The sequence below is a fragment of the Protopterus annectens genome, chromosome 5.part0 (genome assembly GCF_019279795.1).
Source record: "Protopterus annectens isolate FY-2018-M chromosome 5.part0, PAN1.0, whole genome shotgun sequence".
In the NCBI taxonomy this organism is placed as follows: Eukaryota; Metazoa; Chordata; order Ceratodontiformes; family Protopteridae; genus Protopterus; species Protopterus annectens.
In genome coordinates this window covers 154,451,570-154,475,461 of record NC_056735.1, presented here as the reverse complement: position 1 = coordinate 154,475,461, position 23,892 = coordinate 154,451,570, and the positions used below count along the sequence as shown (strand labels likewise).

Below are 23,892 nucleotides of genomic sequence, written 5' to 3'. Positions count from 1 at the left end.
GCCATTAAGTATGTCCACTTACACTCCATTTTTGTGTCTTCTTCTCTGTGTTTGTGAACACTATACTGGCTTTAATATAATTATTAAGATGAGGAGACATTAAATATTTAACTGAAGGGAGGCTAAAAAGCTAGTAATCCAGGAAGTCAAGAAAAGTAAAAAAAAAAAAAAAAAATGAAGAGAAAGTCTGAGGATGTTTTTTTTAAATGTTGTGAAGTTTGAAAAAACATATATAAAAGATAGAAATAAGGAAAAGGTTAGTCAAAAAAGTCCTTCAGCTTTCAGCCAAAATAGAAATACATTCTCTGGCACCTAGTTCAACTGTAGCACAGCCTGTTAAAAAAAAATGATGAGGAAGAAGCTGTACCTTTGTCTTTTTCAGGAAAGGTATCAAGTCCATTTAACTGTGGAAGCTGTAAAAGATCCCCCAACTGTTAAAAGAATGTGCAGTGGTTGGGGTAGTTTTCAAGAACCATTACTTTATTTAGCTGTTACAGCCTTATGGTAGGTGCTTATTTCTTTTCCAAGTCCTTTAGTTTCTTTAGCTGTTATGGTAGGCATAAGCTGTTCATTTCCCTCTTTAGACCTTAATCTGAGGAAATAAGAAGGCAAAAGAACAGTGCAGCAGAGGCTGGTAGATGGACTGCATTACTGAAGTAATAAATATGAATTTGCAAGAACTTAACAAAGCAATTTTTGACAGATGGACTTGACACACTAAAGACTTTGAGGTCACAAAACGTTGGATTTAGCTATAATGACAACGACTGAATTAACTGGTTCTTTAACACTACAGTTGACATAAGAAGAAAATTTCTGAAACACAAAACAGCCCCACAGAACTGAAGACATTGTAATGACAGCAGACATACTCAATTTCCAGGCCACATCACCACTCCACAAGCCTTGGTTTAATTGAAACATCCAACAAAAGGGACATACTAATACATCATTTACTTTTTTGGCTTCCATTCCACCAAGTTCCCAAACAAAAAAACAGGAGTATTTGAGAGAACATTTAGAAGTGTTTTAGAGTCATGTAGTTTGAAGAGATTTAGTTAAACTGCATAAGCCATTGTATATCAAGACGGCTATTTACATCTTGAGAAACACACATCCTCCCACCCACATCTCAACATTTTTTGTAGTTGAAAAACAGAAATGCAAGTTCTCAGCTAATTATATCTCCTACTCACTCCATTGCTCGACTAACAAACAGAGCTGATTGATGATCTTTGTGTGAAATGATGAGTGAAAATGTAAGCAGCCACAAAAAAACGTTATAAAAATCACAAGAGCTGGAGTCTGCTGAGTCGCTGATGACCTACCTGCTAGTAATATTAAAAAAAAAAGTTACAGGCTCAGGAAGAGGAAAAGCTGAGCTGGAAGATGATTCCGGGGTGGGGGGCTTTACTGATATATGGCTGAGCTTGGCTGCCTCTCTGCTGTCAGTATTGCCTTGTGGGAACTCATGGCACATAATATAGCAATTGCATGTGGAAACATACAAATAAGGATGTTTGAGCAGTATGCAAATTTGCAGTTTCACTTGGGACATAGTGGTCAGTCCAGGACATTTGAGAGCCATGGCTGTGTCTGGTACACCTCCTGTGACAGGCTTTTAATGGGTGTCTTCAGAAGGTGCCAAAGTAACCTTAGTAGACTTTTCTGAACATGGATGTGCAGTAGCTGTACTCTGAGGTCCTCTGTAATTGCAGACCTCTTGGATGTATTATTGAGAGTGACCCTAGCTGCTCTGAAAAGGAATCTTATTTCTGTCACGCAATAGGAGTTCCTACTTTAGGTGTTCTACATCCTAGTTTAGTCTTCCAAAACTATTAGGGAATTCTGCTCATTTGTTATAATAGTGCAGCATGAGCCTTTCCCAAGGAAACATAGTATGGTTGTGTAGAGTATTCATCTTATCTGTAAGCCTTTGTAGGAGAGACCCTTACAGGATAGATGCTGCTCCACTCTAATTCTGTTTGCATAGTCTTTTTGATAGCATGCCAGCTGTTGACCATACAATGTTGTTGTTTAATTACATTCTTGTTGCTTTAGTGTAACTTTCTCACTAGAAGAACTAAAGATGGTGTGGAGTCTTGCTGCTTTTATTAAGGGCACATGTCAGCTGACACTGGAAGGGCAGCATTACTGTCGGTGAGGAACCTTCAGCTGCCAGTAAAAGTGGTGCAGCCATGACTGACTAATGAGTAGAAGACCACTTATTACAGTACTGCTTCAAGAGTCTTTTGCTTGAAGATCTACCATGGTAAGCACCTCTTATGGGTGTATTTTTCTAGGGACAAAGCAGTAAAACAATGCTTTAAAATGCAGGCATCTGATTTTCACTCATTCCACCTCATGTGTTGCTTCTCATAGTTATGTTTTGACATGGCCCAGCTGATTGCAGTGTGATAATGTCTGTAAACCAACTATTGGCTCATAAGTTTGTTTTTTGCACTGTGGCTAACCCTGCTGAATATTTCTGGATTATGTGCTTCTACATATGAATGCACACACACGTAAAGAAAAGATAAGATTTTTTTAATTAAGTTTTGATCAGTATACTTTTAACAACTCTGTTAAATTCTGTTATTTTCTTATTGACTATGCTTTCGTGTGTGTATTGTCATACAATTTTTTGAACTGTTCAGTTCTCTTATCCTTTCTGTATCTTTCTGTTGTTTGACCCTTTTTTGTACCTCAGCTGTTGGATTGATTTTATCAAATGTTTTACTTTCTGTTGAATAGGTGTGCTATCTTTCTAGCTTTCAAATTCTATGGTACTCCATATTGAAGGACTAATAAAATGTTCTGCCTTCCTTGTCAGGTTGCTACAGGTTTAAATTGAACAAAAAAAGTCATAGATACATTTGAAGTGACATTTATATTTTGGTGTAGTTTTAGCACAACAGTAACATAACTGTGTGTGTAAATTAATGCATGCCCTTTCCTTTGCTACTTGGCATTGATGGGAGATGTTTAGAAATGTGTTTTTCCTTGAAGGATGCATTTGTAGCTCCAGGCCAGACTGAGGAATACAATGCCAGCATTATAGAGTATTCATTAATTTTAGTTGTATGCTTGTGAGTGTGTTACTTAATGCACACCTTTTAAGCAGTTGTATTGCTCAAGAACGCAACAAGGATATTATCAATGGAGCTGTTTAAATAGTATTTACAGAAATATTTTTACTACTGTATTTCACAAGCAAAGGGCTTGAGATGTTCACTGTGCTAGAAGAAACGCTTAATATGGTGGAAGTTTTGTTTACTGGTTAAGTTTTGACTTTACTGCAGCAGAAGTGTGCTGCATTATTTAATTGGGAAACGAGTAATAAAAAATAAGGTTTACTGAAACTCACCAGTGAAACAACGGACATAATGATAGGTTTGCTGCTCAGCTGTATGGATTGAGAAAGGGTCAAACAGTGTGATGATGCTTCATGTTCATCTTGCTTATCAGGAGTCCATTTCTTGGTAGCATGTTGAGGCATGATGGTACAGCATGTGAGGGGCTGCTTGTCTGGCAAAGAGACTGAACATGAAAAAAGACCTATCTTATTCTGCCTGGTTTCTTTCAAAAGATTATAGTAGTTTTCTCTTATTTTTCTCTTCTTTTTTTTTTATCTCCCCTTTCTCTCTCTCTCTCTCTCTCTCCATCTGCAAAAAAATAAATAAATAAAAACATATATATATATATATATATATATATATATATATATATATATGTATATATATGCATGTATATATATATATATATATATATCTACATATATATACATATATGTATATTGCTTTCATTTCATGGCTTTGTTTCTTTTTTTTCTCACTTTATTCCCCTTTGCATCATCCTTTTACATATTTTTGTTATTTTGCTTTATATGATTTGTGTGTGTCCTCTCTGCCCTCTCTTATACTTTCCCTTTTCACAGCATTGGAACACGGGAGATAGTCACGCAGAAGAACTTGAGTGGCCTGGTGCCCATCCGAGATTACAGGCTAGATCCCAGTCTTCTCTACTCTATTCCTTTGCTAGCGCTGAGCCCCAATTTACTTATTGTGTGGCTGTTCTTAAGCATAGCCTACCTGGTGTCCAAATTCCGTTGCAAATGAAGACGGGTGAACACAAAACCCCTGTATAAATGTATCTTGTACAGAGATAAGTTTCTCATTGTCTGCCATAAATGATTATGCCTTACAGTTTTAATTTTATATTGTATTAATGTAAATAGCATTCATCTATTTTACAAACACAACATATGTTAATCTAAATATACTGTTGTTTGTATATATTTATATACATGCAAATGTGTATATATATACATATATATGCCTATTTATCTATACAGATATTTATCTCAGTGCTTCTGACCTCTTAATCCTTTTACCTCCTAATTCAACTGACATACAAAAAGAAAATTGTTGTCTTCTGTATGAACTAAATACCTTTCATTTTCGAAAGCTGCCCTGCTTGTTCTTTTTATTTCTTTATTTCCTTGTGACCTGTGTCCTTTTTTTGGTGTGTTGCAGTTTTCAAACAAGTTATCTTAAAACAATTTTATTGCTATGCATTCAACTACCCACTTTCCTTTGGTATTGAATTAATGTGCTGCATGATGTCAAGCAATTGAATGTGTAATGGGTATCTTAGATCAAGATAACCATATTTTATTCAAAAGGCATGCAGAACTTCATGTACCCTGTACCCCTTAATGCAAGCTGTTATGATAAAATGTGCAAACTGTAAACATCACTGCTGGATTGTGTTTAAAGCAGCAGCACTAATTAATTCAAAAGAGTTTAATACTTAAAATTATTTTTGAACTGTTGCTTATATTTAAATTTTCAGATTTAATTTCTGCAATTTATAATTGTTTGCAGATAGCAGTGTCTAATATTGGGAGTCCTCCTCAACAGCTTAACAGTTGTGATTTCTTGTTATGCAGCCCACAGATGAACTATTTTTTTCCCTGTTCCACTCCCATACTCAAATGCATGTGTATCTCCTTGCCAGCACACACCATGACATCTGGCATTAGGGAAGGGTAGCATGCCTTGCCCTGACACTTTTTCTATGCCACTGGCACACAGTTTGAATCCCACTCCTGGCATTCATAATGGAAAAGTTCACAGATTTGATCCCTAGAAAGTATAACCTTTCTGAATGTTTATGTGGCAACCAGATCACAAGCAAATGCGTACACAAACATTGCCCCTACTGCTTGAGATAATACAATGTCATGTACTGCCAGACTTTTAATAAGACCACTTATAAATATATAAGGGCAAATACCAAGGTCTACTTTACATTACTAAAGATGGTGGCCGTTTATTGCTCACATGATCCCAAGTCAGTGTCGAGAGTGTCACAGGCCTCCTGGAAGCAATTCCATCATAAAGATGGCCCAGTCTACCCTCATCTAAAAAGGAATTGAACAAGCAACCATCTTTTGCCTTGGCAGATGATACAAAATTCACAAGTGGTACACTCTTGGCAACTATAGGATGTGTGTCCTGGGGTATCAGAACTGCACATTCCCTGACCAAGACGCCAGAGCTTTTCTGCTGTCAATCTACCATGGAAAGCAGTTCCTCAAATCCTCAGTGCTTGTTTAATGGTAACAGTTGAGACTGAGGATTTTTCTCCCAAGTTTGACCCACCCCCAGGCCAGCAAGGCTGAGTCACCCTGGCTGAATTGAATCCACTGTTCTACTGCAATGAGGTCTTACAGGACAGACCCAAGTATTAGACATGAGGCAGTTAGTTAATGACTGGTGGGATATGCCTTCACTAGTATGTGATTTTACCCTTTGGGAGAATGGTCCTATGCATGTCTCTCTTGTCCTTGTACCACATTCAGCAAAGGGCTCCCTGAGTACCACTGTCTTATAGCCAAACCTCCATATGTCTTTCATTATAAAGTTCACCCCCATGCCTCCTGTATGTTGTAGCCCACCCCATCCAGAGTTAGGGCTAAGAAAAGGTGATGATCTTCCTGTTTTCTCTGGGCAGGGGGTCTCAGAGGGCAAAGATGCCCTTGTTTATTCAAATGATAATGCCAGTGACTCTTCCTCTCCCATAGCTCCCACTCCTTCCTGGATGACCTTTCCTTCGGAGGAGCTTTTAGGCTGATGAAATCCTCTAGAGACTGATGGTGACTATTTTGTCTTTCCTTCAAAAATATCTTTGAGTATTTGGAGAAAAAAGAAAAGTCTTGCGTCATACATCTTATAGAACTGATGCTCTTTGATGCATTATTTGCAGCCTGAAATCATCTATATACTTCTGCATGTGATCTCATTAAGGAGGTACCCTCTGCAAACCCCCAGATAAGTAGGTGAGGTCCCTTCTAAACATCCGAAGGCCATCCCATCTTTGAGATTTCTGTGCTGTCCAGCATACATTTCCAATACCACAGCAACTTTCCACCTTACTGTCTAATAAATAGTCCAAAACTTTGGACAGGGTAGGCAAAAGGGTAGGCAAGAGGGTGTTTTGTTTTGCCACACTGGGGTTCATAGTCATAGATTATTACTCGGCTAACTGCCCTCATGGACCATTTTGAGCCTAGCCAATTACCCCGTGAGAATCAAACCCTGCACCTTGTGTTTCTAAGGTACGCACCTTAACCATTATGCCACCCTCCCACCTTTAGAGCTTCAACTACGTCTCTTACTTGTCTGAGTTTTAGTTGACCTTGTGAGTAAGCCTTGGGAAAAGCTCTTGACTCTTCTAAATTGTAGGATCAAGGAAGAGGTGGTCTAAACCTGTACTTGGCTTACACAGTGAGCTTTCACACAGCCATTTTATCTCATTTGAGACTGTACGAGCTGCTCTTACTAGCTGCCCCTTCCCCACTGATCGTTTCTGGGGCAGAAGGTGACACCCTTGGAGTTACAGTTGAATTTGCATTTAGTACTGCACTGTTGCTATGCCTTGGCAATCGACTGTATTATCTACTTAAAGAGGCTGCAGTGACTCAGACTGTCCATCTTTAAAGATGTACTTAAGCATTCCATTCTGTAGGCCATCTTGTGAAGGGAGGTCCTCTATCGATAAGCCTGCCTGGACTTGATTAAGAAACTCCAGTAGAAGAAACAGACGCTGACAACTATGGAGGGCACATGCCATTGCTCTGCCTTTCCTGCTGCTGTTGCTTCCAGGCTTAGCCATTTTACAAAGAAGAAGAAGCACCTTACAGAGTGAGGTCCCAAAGGTCACAGAGGATTAACACCCCCACTTACACCAACTAAGTCTCTCGGGTTGCTGAATTCTCTGGCTCAGCAGTCAGTCCTGCCAACTGTCCAGCAGGGAGAGTTCTGTTTTCCTCGACCTGGAGAACCATTTTAAAGGACAGGTTAATTCTCACTGTGGTCATTGATAAACATGCGAATCTCCAAAATGGACAGACCCCGTCACAAACCAGGCACAGTCCAGAAGTAATCCAGAGGAAAACCAAGTATTCCAGCTATAAAATGTTACACTGTTATAAAATAAAAAGCACAATCCAGTTATAAAAACTTACTACACTTTATTTCTGTTGAGCACTTTTCGTCTCGCTTATAGCGAGACTTCTTCAGACCTCATACAGTTACATCACACTGTGGTATAAAACCTGTTCCACTCTCAACTTCCCTTCAGTTAATCACAAAAGTAAACTGTGCTGGTTGATTAGTAATTGGTAAATGGTACATCAATTAAGTTAGTTCACTGTTAATTAGATTTCAATAAATGAAGCTCCTAAATAATGTGCTGTGTGTGTTGCTTACATTAAAAAAATGTAGGCTCTTGCTGAAATACATGTACTTACATCGTACAATAATTAAATCAATTTTATAAGTTTGTGTCAAGTGTTATGAATTTATATTTGTTTAAAGTAAATACTTGTTTAAAATACATAGTTGAAGAACATAGTTAAAAAGTTATGAATTTATGTTTAAAATAAATATTTGTTTAAAATGCATAGTTAAGAATACATACTTAAAATGTTTCACTTCTACTAAGTCTATTACTTACAACATACCTTAATACATAAATAAGTCAAGACATTAATACATAAAATCACCTTACCAAAACTGTTACAACTATTTGCTTGAAGCATGCAGTATTTAAATAAATTTAAATATCTAACAAGTCTTATCTAATAAAGCTGTCTGAAGTACATTTCCTGAAATTTATAAAACAAACAGAGCTAGTCCTAAATTGCCTGATAATGTGCATTCAGAAATGATGAATAATAAATGAATAAGCAGGGCCGAGGAAAAGCAAGGGAAAAGGAATTCTAGAAAATGTCCTATGTACCCTCTAGAATACATGTTTAGATTTGTGACTTCATGAATAAGTTATCTTGAAAGGCTCTTCGATTTCAATATACAAGCTATTGAATAAATTTAATTCAAACCAGGGGCATGACAGGCACAGGTTCTTAGTTGCCAGGACAATTCTAATTTTTCCAAGAGTAAAGCAATTGGTCAGCCTCTCCCGACTGCTGCAACACTATCTATTGCTCGAAAATAAAATGAGTGGTTTGGGTATTCACCTACATGTCTGGCTAAGGCATTTTCTAGTTTACAACATCAACTTCCTAATACCATAAAGGTGTTCATACACCCTTTCCCTAAGTTTCCTGTCGGTTTTACCGATATAGAACGCAAAACATGATTTACATGAAGCTAGGTAAACCACACCCTTGGAGTTACAGTTGAATTTGCATTTAGTACTGTACTCCTGCCCACGGATAGAAAAGTTCTGACCTGTATCAGTGTAGGGACAATAAGGGCACATCTGGCATTTACACATTCCTTTAGTATTAAAGAGTACTTTTCCTTTATTTCTTTCCAACAGGTTCTTTAGGTTTTTTTCCTTTTCTAAAAACTGTTTTAGGTGGCCCTTGTAGTTTGGCAGATAAAACACTATCAGACCGAATTAGGTCCCAATTCTTACTTATGATCATTATAGAATACCCGTCCAAGCTGTATGAAATAATAAAGTCAGACGGGCCTATTGGGTCTCTTGCATTACCATGCCTTTCTGATGAAATTGATTGGAGCATGTCCTCCACCCCCAAAATGGGTCGGTAAAACCCCCTCTGTCTTTTGTTTACCACTTCCACAGTTAGGTCCTTTACCAGTCGTTCAGGGTATCCTGTCTTAGAGAACATTCCTCTAAGTTTCTCACACTCTTTTAAAAAGTCTTCCTCATTTGAGACTGTACGAGCTGCTCTCACTAGCTGCCCCTTCCCCACTGATCGTTTCTGGGGCAGAAGGTGACAGCTACTAAAATGCAGAAAAGTATTACAATAAGTGTCCTTTCTGAATATTCTAGCTGTATAGGAGTTATATTTCAAATCCTTCTTTAAATCAATGTCCAGGTAAGCTGTTCTGTCCATATTAAAAGTGTAAGTAATCTTCAAAAAACTTGTTGTACTGTTCAAATATGACACTAACTGGATGGCATTATTTTCGTCCCCTTCAATTAACATAAAAATGTCATCCAGAAATTGTGTATAAAAATCTATCTGCCTTGCAATGTGAGGAAATTTATTTAAATACTGCATGCTTCAAGCAAATAGTTGTAACAGTTTTTGTAGAGGTGATTTATGTATTAATGTCTTGATTTATTTATGTATTAAGGTATGTTATAAGTAATAGACTTGGTAGAAGTGAAACATTTTAAGTATGTATTCTTAACTGTGCATTTTAAACAAGTATTTATTTTAAACATAAATTCATAACTTTTTAACTATGTTCTTCAACTATGTATTTATATTAAACATAAATATAAATTTATAACACTTGACACAAACTTATAAAATTGATTTAATTATTGTACGATGTAAGTACATGTATTTCAGCAAGAGCCTACATATTTTTAATGTAAGCAACACACACAGCACATTATTTAGGAACTTCATTTATTGAAATCTAAGTAACAGTGAAGCACTAATTTAGTTGATGTACCGTTTACCAATTACTAATCAACCAGCACAGTTTACTTGTGTAATTAACTGAAGGGAAGTTGAGAGTGGAACAGGTTTTATACCACAGTGTGATGTAACTGTATGTGGTCTGAAGAAGTCTCGCTATAAGCGAGATGAAAAGCGCTTAACAGAAAGTGTAGTAGGTTTTCACAACTGGATTGTGCTTTTTATTTTACAACAGTGTAACATTTTATAGCTGGAATACTTGGTTTTCCTCTGGATTGCTTCTGGACTGTGCCTGGTTTGTGAAAGGAATACTTGGTTTTCCTTTGGATTACTTCTGGACTGTGCCTGGTTTGTGAAGGGGTCTGTCCATTTTGGAGATTCGCATGTATTTACTTGTTGCCGTTTTTTCTAAGTTTGTCATCAATAAACATGTCTTAGAAGTCTTAGATCCTCCCCCAAAAAAGATCTAGTCAAATACCAAGCTGTCTTTTCAAAGCTGTACTTGTCAGAGGGATAAAGAGCCCCTGTCTCCTTCAGAATTAGGCCATATGTTTTTCTCATGCCTCTTCTTAGACCTGAAAGAGCAGGAGAGTTTCATCCTAACTTGTACCTCAATGACTTGAGCAGGAATTTCTGTTACATCATGGTCTGGATGGTGACTCTAAAATGTCATGCCCTCAGGTTGCTGCAGCGAAGATAAATTATACAATGAACTTGATGGATGTCTTTTGGCACACTATTGTCTGGGGTCCACACAGGATGTTCTTTCACATCACTCTGTATGACTGCCCTTTCAGTACAGAGTGCAGTCATTTGCTCTCTCCTGTGTTCCCACAATGTTGACAGGTAGTTGTGGTGACAGACTGTGCAGGACAGGAGCCTCCATTCCTTCCATTACCTGAATAATTGTCCTTTAATGTCCTGTCAGGACTGGTGCACTGGTAGGTTTGAAGGCCCTGGGAGTCTCCATAAATTAAGAGAAGTCCTTTCTTAGCTCACCTCAGAGGATTGCTTACAGTGAGGCAGAGGTGGATTCTATTTGTAGTTGGTCATCCCTGCCCACAGAATGGGCTTAAGAGGTCATGATTTTGCTAGTCTGGATAAGGCTACTGCAGAGGATCCAAGCTTAGACCTTTCTGTCTTTTTCTTAGTGTAATGATGGCTGTGATTTTCACTATGGAATTCCCATGCCTTAATACATTGATATTGGGCTGGACAGTGACATGTCACTGGCTACTGTCACCACTTAATCATGGATCTTTTCTTGGTTTTGGGCACTTACTACTCGAATTTAAAATGTTGGATTGTATCCATCAATCTCTGTGTGGGTCTTCCCTTTCTGCAGCACAGCCTATTACAAGTCCTGATGACAAATGCTTCACTGGTGATTCTCCCACTATACAAGTGGAAATAGACCAATAGAGGATTGCACAAAAAACAAATGAAGTTAGAAGAGTTAAGACCCGTGCTCCTCCTGCTACAGTGTAAAAGAACTCCATCATGTGGCATACATAAATATGGTGGCAGTCAGTCATAATCCTCCTGTGAGAGGCACTGAGAGTCTGACTTGGGCCATAGACAGTGACGTAACCCTTACAACAGTTTCCATGTCAGACTATGTAAATGCTGTGGTAGATTCTCTGAGCTGCATCTCCAGCCCTTTTTTGTAGCTAAACAGTCAGGAGTCACGTATGTTAAGAGTCCGCTGGGAGTGGGGCATCTTAAAGTTTGACCTGTTCACCACAAAAGAGAATGTGGACATCACCATGTTCTGCTCTGTACAGCAGGTTAGGGAGGAGTTGATTGCTGGTGCGTTTTACCTCCGGTAGCAGGGAAATTTCCTGTAGACTTCCTCACTATTCCATGTGATTCTACACATAAACATAAAATTCCTGGAATGGTCAAAAACTCATCCCTCACCCTGTGGTGGACAAAAAAAGTTGCAGTTTCAGGCTTAAGGTAATTAGTAGGTTAGAAAATTATCCCAGTTCAGCCCAAGGTATGTAACCCCACATCTGTTAAGGGTAATACCTGGCTTCAGCTGAGGGTGTGGTTCCTGATTTAGATCCCATGTTCTTGCATGCTTTTCTAATAGAAGTCTTAGGAATGACTGAAACCTTCAGAAAGCTTCACCTAATAAATATATTTTGTTAAGTACAAGAGATTGTTTCCATTTCTGCCAGTGTGCAGGTTCATATGACTTATCTGGGTCCAATATATTCCATGATCATGGTGCATATTTCAGTCATTTCCACTCATGATGGCTGTGAGAAAGGTAGAACTGTGTCTCGGCTCTTGCTTATCAAGCAGCTGCTTAGGGGGGGTTCTGCATCTCAAGGTACCTTTGAAGAACGTCTCTATGGAGTGGGACTTGAATTTCATGATTTAGAGACTTGCCCATCCTCTTTTTGGGCCTGTTAAGTTTGTCAGCCCTGAAGTCTTTTTTTTTTCCTGATAGAAATGTTTTTTTGATGGCCATCACCTCTACATTTGTTGGATCATGGAGCTTCGGGCATTTATTTTTAGGAAATCCTATATAACCTTTTACAAAGACTGCGTTCTGTTAGAACTGACACATCATTCTGAAAGTAGTTTCAGACCTGTGTTTAAATCTTTCACTTCATTTAGGTTCATAGGTAGGTACTAGGCTATCGGCCCTTGGGCTCATACAAGCCTAGCCAAAAAATGTACCCTGGCTTTCGCCACCCAAGAAAATAATTTTCCTGTGCCCCTGTTGAGCAGAGCCACAGAAGTGATCCCCGGGGTGAATTTCCCATTTCCCATTTCCCATCCAATCATCAAGATTTTTCTTGAAGAGTGCTAATGAGGAGCTCTGTTTGACATAGATAGGTAGTCTGTTCCAGAGTATGGGAAGTCTCTGGGACAGAAATCTATCCCTCCAGCATGTTCTGTTTATTGTGGTGACAAGGTTTAGGTCCCTAGAGCGTGTAGCTCAGAGGGATTGGGATTTCTTTAAGTGGAGCATGTCCAGCAGCTCTGGGTTTGACATAGCTTTGTATGTTAGGCAGAGATCGCCCCTGAGTAGGCGATATGCGATGGAGTAAAGCTGTAGTTTTTTGAGACGGTCTGCATAGGGCATCTGTTTGAGGCCAGTAATCCTCTTTGTGAGGTATTTCTGTGGTCTTTCCAGTTGTTGTAGATGTCTTGTGAGGTATATACCAAAAGGGGCATTGTAGTCTATAATGGGTCTAATGAGTGTTGAGTAGAGGGGAACATTGACCTCTTTTTTTCTGGATGAGAATCCTTTTGTGATGAGATGAGCCACATAGAAGGATTTCTTGACCACTGTGGCGATGTGATTATCAAAGGAGAGACTACTGTCCACCTGTGTCCCAAAGTCTCTTATCACATTTTCGGCATTAAGTAGACTACCAGCTATGTGGTAGTTCATGGGTACAGAGTTTTTACCAAAGGGGATGACAATACACTTTTTGGCATTGAGCTTCAGGCCATGGCTTTGACACCAGGTATCTGTCTCAGTGAGGCCCTTTTGTAGTTTGTCCACATCGTTAGGAGTTTCGATTATGGCTCCTAGTTTGCAGTCATCTGCAAACTTTGTTAGCCAAAGACCTTCTGTGTTGGCCTGCACGAGTTTCGATTATGGTTCCTAGTTTGAAGTCATCTGCAAACTTTGTTAGCCAAAGACCTTCTGTGTTGGCTTGGACTTTAGAGAAGTAGATACCAAACAGGAGAGGACCCAGGACTGAACCCTGTGGTCCTCCACTTGTCACTGGTCTGATGTTGGATTTGGAATCTGCTACTTTCACAGTGTAGGTTCTGTCCGTGAGCCAATTGGAAACCCATCTTATGACATAGGGATTTATACCTAGTTTAGTGAGCTTATGTATAATTCCAGAGTGGGGGATGGTGTCGAAAGCCTTGGCGAGATCTAGATAAGTTGTGTGAACCATTTTACCCTCATCTGTGGCTTTGGTGACTGCTTCAAAGAAGTCAATCAGGTTTAGGAGACATGATCTGCCTTTTACAAATCCAAACTGGGTAGGGTCCGGAGTTTGGAGATTACCGATGTCTTTGTTTATGAGTTCCATGATGATACTTTCCATGGCCTTGCAGACCAGGCTCGTCAGGCTAATGGGGCGGTAGTTCCCAGGGTCCATCATGGCTCCCTCTTTGTGGAGTGGGATAACTGTCACGGTGCGCAATTCAGTGGGTACAAAGCGTGAGGTGAGGCTATGATTAAACATGGTACTTAGGTAGGGTGCCAGTTCATTCTGTAGTTCGTGTAGAATGCAGCCTGGGATATTGTCAGGTCCCATGGATGCTGTGTTCTTGGCTTTGGAGAGTGTTTTTTTTACCTGTGCAGCCATGATTTTTAGGAACTTTGCATTCTTCCGGTATAGAGATGGGCCCTCTAGGGGTTGAGAGGGGGGTAAAGTTAGCACTGAACCTACCTGCTAGGATGTTGGTAATATCAGTTGGTTCTGTATATTTAGTGCCATTGTGCTGTAACTCAGAGCAGATCTGAGTGTTCCCATTTAGATTCTTGACATAGCTATAGAATGCTTTGTGGTTGTCTTTAGAATCAGTGGCAATTTTGTTTTCGTAACTAGCTTTGGAGGATTTTATGAGGGATCTCAGCTTCTTACTGAGGTTGACCAGGGAGTTCCTCCAGTCATGGGATTTTACTCTTTTTTGCAACAGTTTCTTTCTTCTGTTGTGCAGTTTGTTTATGGCCGAGGACCACCAGATTAGCTTTCTTTTTTTAGAGGATAACATATTGGTTCTATTAGGGATAGCATGATCCATGCACTCGTGTAAGTGCTTATAAAGTACATTTGTGTAGGATTCGACAGTCATACCTCTATTTTCCGTCTGCATGGGTGTCATGAAGTTTGCCACTTCTGTCTTAAGAAGTGTGAAGTTGGCTTTGGAGAAGTTTTTTACGATGGTTTCCCTAATTGGGGGTGGGGGTGGGATGTGGATGTCTAGGCTGATTAGCTTGTGGTCGGATCTGACCAATTAGGAATTGACCTCTGGTGTGGAACACCGGTTTCCCATGTTGTAATGACCAGGTCTAGGATATTGCTGCCCCTGGTGGGGGTGTGAATAAGTTGATCCAAGGCGTTGGAATTTATGAATTTTAGAAAACGTTGAACAAAAGAGTTGGTACATGAGTAGTTTTCCCAGTTAATGGTGGGGTAGTTGAAATCGCCCATTATTAGGGTGTTGGGTTATACCCTAATACTTTCCAGTGTATCAAGAAATGAGGAGTGTGAATCCTGGGGCATGGTGGGGGGTCTGTAGCAAGCTACAATTTGGATTGCGGTCTTGCCCAGAGTTAGTTGCACTTGGATAATCTTGGATGCATTATGCTGTGCAACTAGCCTGGAGGTGTGGCTATCCTTAATGAATATGGACACGCCTCAACCTTTAGTGCTTCTTTCTGGGTTAGGTGGCCAAAAGGTGTGGTATGAATTGAAGCCTGGTAATGCAGGGGTGCTCTCTGGAGCTTTGAACCAGGTCTGTGTCACTGCACAGATGTCAATGTCCTCCATTTTAAGGAGTGCCTCGAGTGAGTGCATTTTGAGGTTTAGACTTCTAGACAGCCTATCTAGACCTTGCCAAGGCCTTTGACACCATCCCCCACTCTGGAATCATAGATAAACTTACTAAGCTGGGCATTAATCCCTACGTCACCCAATGGGTTGCTAACTGGCTTACTGATAGAACCCGCATTGTAAAAGTAGCCGACTCCAAATCCAGCTCCAGACAAGTGACAAGTGGAGTATCTCAGGGTTCAGTCCTGGGACCGCTCTTGTTTGTCATCTACTTCTCTGAAGTACAGGCCAACACTAAGGGACTCTGGATAACAAAGTTTGCAGATGACTGCAAACTGGGAGCCATTATTGAATCCCCAAATGATGTGGATACTCTACAAAAGGGCCTTACAGAAACAGATGCTTGGTGCCAGAGCCATGGGCTCAAGCTCAATACCAAGAAATGTATAGTTATCCCCTTTGGGGAAAAACATGTATCCGTGAATTACCATATAGGTGGCAGTACACTAAACACCGAAAGTTTGATAACAGACTTAGGGACACAGGTGGACAGTGGTCTCACCTTCGATAACCACATCGCCACAACAGTCAGGAAATCCTTCTATGTGGCACACCTCATCACCAAGGGCTTTTCATCCAGAAAAAAGGAGGTCATTGTCCCACTGTACTCATCCCTCATTAGACCCATTATAGAATACAATGCCCCATTTGGTATGTACCGCTCAAGACATTTGCAACAACTGGAAAGGCCACAGAAATACCTCACTAAAAGAATCACAGGCCTAAAGCGGATGCCCTACGCTGACCGCCTTATAAAACTCCAGCTATACTCTGTCGCATATCGTCTATTCAGAGGCGATCTTTGCTTAACATACAAGGCCATGTCAAATCCAGAGCTGTTGGACATGCTACACTTAAAGAAATCCCAATCCCTCAGAGCCACACGCTCCAGGGATCTAAACCTTGTCATCACAATAAACAAAACATGCTGGAGGGATAGGTTCCTGACCCAGAGACTCCCCAGACTCTGGAATAGATTGCCCATACATGTCAAGCAGAGTGCCTCTATGGTCCTCTTCAAAAGGAACCTTGACGATTGGATGGGAGAAAGGAAATTCACCCCGGGGATCACGTCAGTCGCCCTGCTAGACAGGGGTCCAGGGAAGCAAATAGTGTGGGAAGAAATACCCAGGGAATTGTTATGGCTAGGCTTGTATAGGCCCTAGGGCTGATAGCCTAGTACCAACCTATGAACCTAGCATTGAGTAGCATTACCCTCAGATTTTGCTTGCTTGTACCTGTTACGGTGGTGAACTTGTCATTTGAACCTTGCCTAAAAAAGGCACTATAGGGGTGGCAAGAGCCTTAGCCAGTATCCGGAATCCTAAGGGCGACAGGTGCAGGCCATCTCTGGCAAATCATCGTGGACTGTCGATCATGTCATCCCAGGCAGACAAATAGTGGATCCCCTTAGAATGACACCAGAAGCTTAGCCGATTGTTGAAGTCAATCATTTTGTCCTTGTATTGTGGTATCATTCTGGGTGATGGCAGGATGCTACTCAGGGTTAGGGTCATACCTGCCTGGGATACAAGATCGGAGAGCTCCTCCATGTCTCTTTATATGTAGTCCAGGGAGGTACATCTCAGGTCATTCACACCAACATGGACAATGACAGTGTCATATTTGTACTTATTGTGGAGTGACCTGGGTGCATGCGTTATGTGGCGGATCCCGGCACCTGACAGGCAGCTGACAGTAACTTTCTCCTTGTTTAGTCTAGTTTCCAGTCTTCTTTCTGGAAGCGGAGGCTAATAGATATAGACAGAACCTTTTATAAACTTGGGTTCCAGAAGACAGGACAGATGTTCATTTCCTTTACTTCTGGGGTGAGGTTTGCCATGTCTAAACAAATCCTTTCTATATGGCTTGCCATCTGCATTGTGGTTTGTCATCAGACAGGTAACTCACTGTTGGAAAATCCATAACAGAGTATGGATGCCCATTGGGGACATTCATGCTGCAGTAATTTGGTTATCATCTCATATCTTCACTAACATTATGTCTTGGATCATGATTCCAAGAATCAGGTGTCCTTTGATACCTCATTGTTTTAAGATTTGATATTCTGTGCTTTCATATTTTTGTAGTTGTCTGGCTGCAGGCTCTCTGATTGTTGTAATGCTGTTGACTGAGATTCTTCCCAGTGGTTAACCCACTTCCAAGGACTCTTGATATCAAATATAACTGATGTGTACAATCTATATCAGCAGATTTGTAACAGAGTCCTCTGCAGTGGGTAAAAATTACCCCTCCCTGCTTGCTCATTGGATTGTGGTAGAATGACGACTACACTGGCTAGGCACTTCCACCCTTACACATCATGCTGTGGTCGATGCTGACAGGAGAAAAGCGTACCCCAAGCATGGGGGTCAGAAAACTAAAAAAAAAATGCCAAGCTGGGTATTGAAGTATAATTGCTTTGTATAGTAATTGAAACTTGCAGACCCTCAGAATATTTGCTGTTTTCACCTTCTGTCCACACTGCTTGTTCTTGTAGACCCATTTAAATTACACCAGGCATGATACCAATAAGTAAATGAGTATCACTTATTTCATCATTGCGTCTGTTGCTGAAAACTACACTTCATGTTTCTGCACTTATGGTGTTTTTTTGCCATGGATATTTAAATGTAGATTTATTAATTTGTGTGTTTAAAGGATCTAGTACTGCTGGTTTAGACAAGAATGCTTGGCATTATTGGACCATTCCCTCTGTTTATCAGGGCTGATAAAATCTTTTAATACACTTAAGTTAACTCAGATGTGTCTCAACCCAAAGAAAAGAAGTGACCCTTTTTTACTGTTAAAGGAGTCATGACGTGCAAAATAAAAATAAAGTTAGAAAACAAAGTAATTCTGGAACAAAATTGTTGACATCAACATGTATGTTATACGTATACATACATATATATATATATATATATATATATCACCTGAAGATTACATTTTATTTTGTTATTTATAAATTGTGGCTGTTTACTCATGTGGAGGATACAGTATGAATAATCAATATTTGTTTCAAATAATGTTTTTTATGTTGTGTCAGTGTACTCTAAAGCTTATTATTTCATTAGAATGCAATTTTTGAAACATTAAAGCAAAATTGATGAGCTGTTTGTTGTACTGAGATTTAATATTGCATCTTTTCATTCATATGTTTAATTTAGAAATAGAATAACCATGTATATAGTTAAGAAACGGTGCCATAATTTTCTTTCTAGCAATGAACCCAGGCGAACATCACATCTGATATCCTTCAGGTGCAAACTACACAAAGAATATGAAATCAGATATCAAGCACCTTCCTTTAGGAGTTCTATTGTTGGGTTCATCCTCTCTGTTAGTAACAGTTTGGATTTTTTTTCTCAGAACTAAAACAAAATAAATAACAATTTCAAATGGGACACTCGGTGTAGCTGTATAACAACTCATCAGTGTTGTAAAATCCACTAAGGTCACTCAACATGCAGTAATACAAATTGTGGAGGCTTACTTTTTCGTAGTTAAAAGCTGGTTTATTGAATAAAAATGGTTTGGCACTTTTGTCCATAATTTATAAAACCTCATCAGAACAATGACATAAACTTGAAAACCATTTTAAAAATACTTTCACAGCATAAGTCACAATATATGTCTGCTACTTATAAACCAATGATAAACAAGTTGTCAAGAAATTTAAAATAATGTAGATTCCTTTTAAAGAACCCACAACCTTAAACTAATAGTACATATAATTCTGGAATGCGGACCTTAAAGGAGCTACAGTGTGATATTTATAAGTACATAATTGAATATATGCATGTATTCACATTACATAATGCTACAATCTTGCTGCCCTTATTTTAAGGACACTGGTAATGGCTACTGTCTCATACATCCCTGGTGGCATGGTTGCATCCAGCATTAATTGCCATTTAAGCTGTCGATACTCCAAAACATGCTGCCGGTTGCCACCTAAGAACAAAAATTTTCTAAAATCCCTACTCTCCCTGGAGTGTTTGCATAAAGCACTATTCACATTTTTTTATCTTAATTTCCCCACTATGTCCTGGACTGGGAATTGTTCTGTCATATCCTTTGACAACAGCAAATGGGCTGTCATAGATGTATAGGCAGTATATGCAACTGCCACATTTTGCCATGATGTTTCCTTTCCTGTTGTCGTACCTGTCTATAAATCTATTTCCTTCCTCCAATATATCCTTTATACTTCTGCCCTTTTTATATTCAAAATTGGGGCCCTTTCCCAATTTCCTAGTGGATGTGTCTTGCTGTATAATCCTAATTTTTCCTAATGATGCCACAGACTACAGCCATCTGTTTTGTTTGTGTAAACAAGGCACGATCTTGGCTTGATTCAAGTGCCTATGATTTTCATCATTGCTGTCCTAGTTTTTGTAACCCCCTCCTCAAAAAAATCAGTGGCTAAAATCATTACATCATCAATTTTTTGCTTCCTCTGCTATATCGTTTTAATAATTTTTGGGGATATCCATGTTCTTGAAACATGACCACCATTTTACTTATCTCCAGTTTCAGTCTGGATGCTCTAATAAATTGACCTTTGACAATGATCTTTTTTCTGCCAAAATAAATGATCACTCTTAAAATGTATATAAGAGTTCGAAAAAGTAGGTTTACAGTAAAGGGATGAACTAAATAATCTTTTTCCTTGTCCTTATCCTTATGGACACTGATGTCAAGATAGTTAATAAAAATCCAAAATATCAGTAGTACGATTTAACGTACCTACTAAAATTGGATGTGAATACAGACAACTGTTTCCACCTATAGAGTACTATATTTGCATACATAGGTGCACATACTGCACTCCTTGCAACCCCCCCCCCCCCAACTTGGTGGTAAAATTCCCCTTCAAAACAACAAAAGTTGTTCTGTAACACATTTTCCATAAATTTGTCTGTCACCCTGATGTTCTTGTTGCTTAAATCAGAGCCCTCAATAATACCATTTAAAAAAAAAAAAAACACTCCATGTCCCTAACCATAGGAATTACTGAAAATAAATTAAAAAAGTCCGATGTCACTAATATCATATCATCACTGTATTCATTCTTGGCCAGTTCTGACAAAAAAATGCTAAGAATCTTTCAAAACATAATTAATGTTCTTAAAATATGTCTTAAGTAATGTCCGCAAATTTAGCAAGGGGTTCTGTCTTTGATGAAAGAAAGCACTAAACTGTTTTTATTTAATAAGCCAGTTTTTTAACATTGATTTGTTTTTATTTTACAAGTAAGCCTTCACAATTTGGATTGCTGCATGTTGGGCAACGTAGACTTTACAATAGTGATGTGTTGTTTCCTCAGAAGCTCTCATGCTTGCTGCCATATGCATCTGTTGCCAGCATATGCAGTGATGTCACAGAGTGATTGCTTATGCTTGCTTAGTCACTGTAAGGTCTTTTTTTGCTACTCACCAGTCTGGATCTCAAGCCTGATGCTTGTCATTGAAATGTCCCTGCATTCATTTAGTGGAAGCAGATCTACTGAGTACCCTTGTGGCTGACAGATTTACAGTCAAGACCCACAGTGGCATTCTCTTTATTTATTTTGGGAGAAGCATAATGTGAAGCATTGCCTTAAGCTCCATCATTTCAGCCCATCCCACCACCCATATCAGTGGGAAATGCTTCTTGGCCTATCATGTAGACAGGAAGATAAGTCCATTGGCTTGCAGACCTGCAAGGTTCTGAAATCTTTCTTGTCTAGTGAAGACTTATGTCTTTGGCAGCACTCCATATCAGTGGGTGATGAAAAACAGAGGAAGGCACTCCCGCATTTCACACCATGGAAGTTGTAGTCCAGGGTGTATGCACCATCCAGTGCTGCACAGACGCCCACTTGATTAGCTGGAGACTTGGGTTAACTGGCGTGATTTCCAGTGTAAGGTTTCTGGAGTCAGTCTTCCTAGGACTCCTCTGTCAGGGTCTCCTTTAGGCAAGGCAAGGTCTCTGAGGATGGTCCACTGGATCACCTATGCCAGAGTTCATGGTTTAAGACATCAAGCATATGTTTATTTTGTGAGAGCTTTAGTAATGGGTGGGGGACCGCACTCTTGGGGAATAAATCCTGATGCCTGTGCTGGAACTGTCACATGCCTGTTTTGCTGCCAGTTTAAGGAGGCTCATTTCTGGGCAGTGGTCCATATCAGTTGAAATCCACACCTTGCTTGTCACATTCGTGCTGCCTCACAAGAACATGTGCAAACTTCTGTGTTCATTGGGGGCAGGGAATCCCTGCCTTTCATGCTGCTTTGAGTAGTCTGAGAACCTTGAAGCATTGTCTCCAAGATGGATAAGAACAGTGATTCCTGTATGCTCTTCAGCACCCCATGAAGATTACCATTACTTGAAGCTTATGTAGCCTTTTTGGACTAGCCCCCATTCCCCCACTCCCCTTCAGAAGCACTTCTCTGCTTATCTAGTGAAGAAGAAAGTAGAGCCCTGGGCCATCCCACTTTTGGAGTGGTCATTAACAATTTCATTATTTTTCCCATCAGTTATTTTCCCCTTCTGTTGTGCTGGCTATCAAGCCCCCCTCAAATGAACTTGAGCCCAATACTCTAGCTTTAGGGAGAGTCCCTAACATGCAGGATCCCTTAGATCCACTGTAGTCAGGCTTTATGAGTGGCTGTCATCCTGACAGACATTAGGATTTTTGTGACTTCATTAGCTTCCTGGTAGCTGAGGATATTTGTATTAAAACCCTAACCCTCCCTTTGGTGGTAAAGTGGGCTCTTATGTCACCATAAAAACTAACCTGTACCCAACTGTCATCATGGGTATGCTCTTCCACATTCATAGACAAAGGCTACCATCACAGGCTTGGATGGTCGCATCCACTTCCTCCTCAACTACCACTCCCAGTCCAGACCACTCTTGTCCATTGGCAGAGTTTGGGTGATGTTCAGTGGCCACCATCCATTCCTGGCCCAAATGATGGGCATGACAATTCTCCATACCTGTGCCATCAAATGCCTTAGCCATTATTTAAATTCAGGTCACCAGTGCCATAGTTAGAGCTTTATACTTCTACTCCACTGGTGCAGGCTATTGAAGATTTCATTACTGAGGCCTGGAAGCATCCATATTCTGCTATTATGGCCTCCAAGAAGGCAATTGCCCTTTATGGATCCACCAACAGAAAGGAGTGAATCGTTCACCAGGCATCCTCTGGTAAGTTCTTGTACAATATCCTTTGTCCAGCATAGATCCTAGAGACTGCATTATTTTACCATCTGACTGCTACACAAAGAAAACTGTAAAGCCTCGGTCAGGTTTTGCAAGAGAGTACAGACCGGTTTTGTTGAGGCTTAGTGCCCTCAACTATCTCCCTTAATTGTATTCCACACTTCTGTATTGGGTTGTGCTGTAGAAAAGTTGACTGACTTCCATGAGTGTGGGCTCAATGAAGAGATAATGACAGCTGTCTTCAGCTTCAGAAGTAGCCAGTCTTTATGGTATGCTGTAAGCTTGATTGTGCTGTTGTAGTTGGATTGGTCACTGGGTCATGCATATGCTTTTCTGGGTGATTATTCTTCAGGACATCATGTAGTTATAAACTGCATGGAAAGTTTTGCTAGGCAAGATAGATGTCTTCATATTAATGTTCAATGTCCAAAAGAAATTAACTCTAGTTTGCTTTGTGTATGCATTATGTCCAGTACAAAGTGTTTCTGTCTGAGTGTTTACCATGGGTTGGCTACAGTGGCTGAATCTTTGCAGACACCTAAACAAGCATTAGGGCATGCTGTCATTCCCCAAGAACAGAGAGCCAGTGGAAATCTAGTAGTATGCCATACACAAGAGTCATTACACTGGTGCAGTCTATACCCCAAGGAAATTGCAAATGCCAGTTCATTTAATGAGGTGTTACTCTGCTCCTCTATTGGAGTTACATTTTTAGAAGCCATGCTTAGACTGAGTTTTAAAGAACTGAGGCATTATGGAAACTGATATGTTTGCCATTCAGAAGAATACAAAACTGCCAGTGGGGAGTTCACAGTGGATATATTCTTCTGTGGCAGGGAATTTTCTTGTATCAAACTACAACATTTAGAGGAGGAGGAAAAGCAGTCTTCTTTGTTCTAGTAGTCCAGATGAGTGTGATTTCCAGTTCTAATATCCCTCCCTGCCAGTACAATTTTTTTCCACCCTTTGTACGTTTCCCATTTTGCCTGCTGACAGTCAAGCCTTCCCATTTACGTCTTGTTCCCATTCATTAGCTATCAGTGGAGAGTTCTCTAAAATTCATTAAGGCAAGCAGCATAAGGAGAAGCCATCATTCAGGCAGGCATTGGGGCATTTTGTGCTCTCACTGGAGCTCTGAGAATGACA

The 23,892-nt window shown here is 39.9% G+C and overlaps 1 protein-coding gene across 7 annotated transcripts in view; it reads left to right on the top strand.

The window, feature by feature from the left end:
* Positions 1–23,892, top strand: part of INPP4A (inositol polyphosphate-4-phosphatase type I A) — a 1,931,511-nt gene that overhangs the window by 1,701,051 nt on the left and 206,568 nt on the right. For 3 of the 7 annotated variants that reach the window (XM_044072181.1, XM_044072180.1, XM_044072179.1), the window contains one exon: positions 3,938–4,193. The exons of 2 other annotated variants lie outside the window; for them this stretch is intronic. In XM_044072181.1, the coding sequence (XP_043928116.1) occupies positions 3,938–4,118 (181 nt within the window). In that variant the 3' untranslated portion in view covers positions 4,119–4,193. Of the gene's footprint in view, positions 1–3,937; positions 4,195–23,892 lie in introns of those variants that run through there. 2 more of the 7 variants (XM_044072183.1, XM_044072182.1) reach the window with 1 other exon arrangement.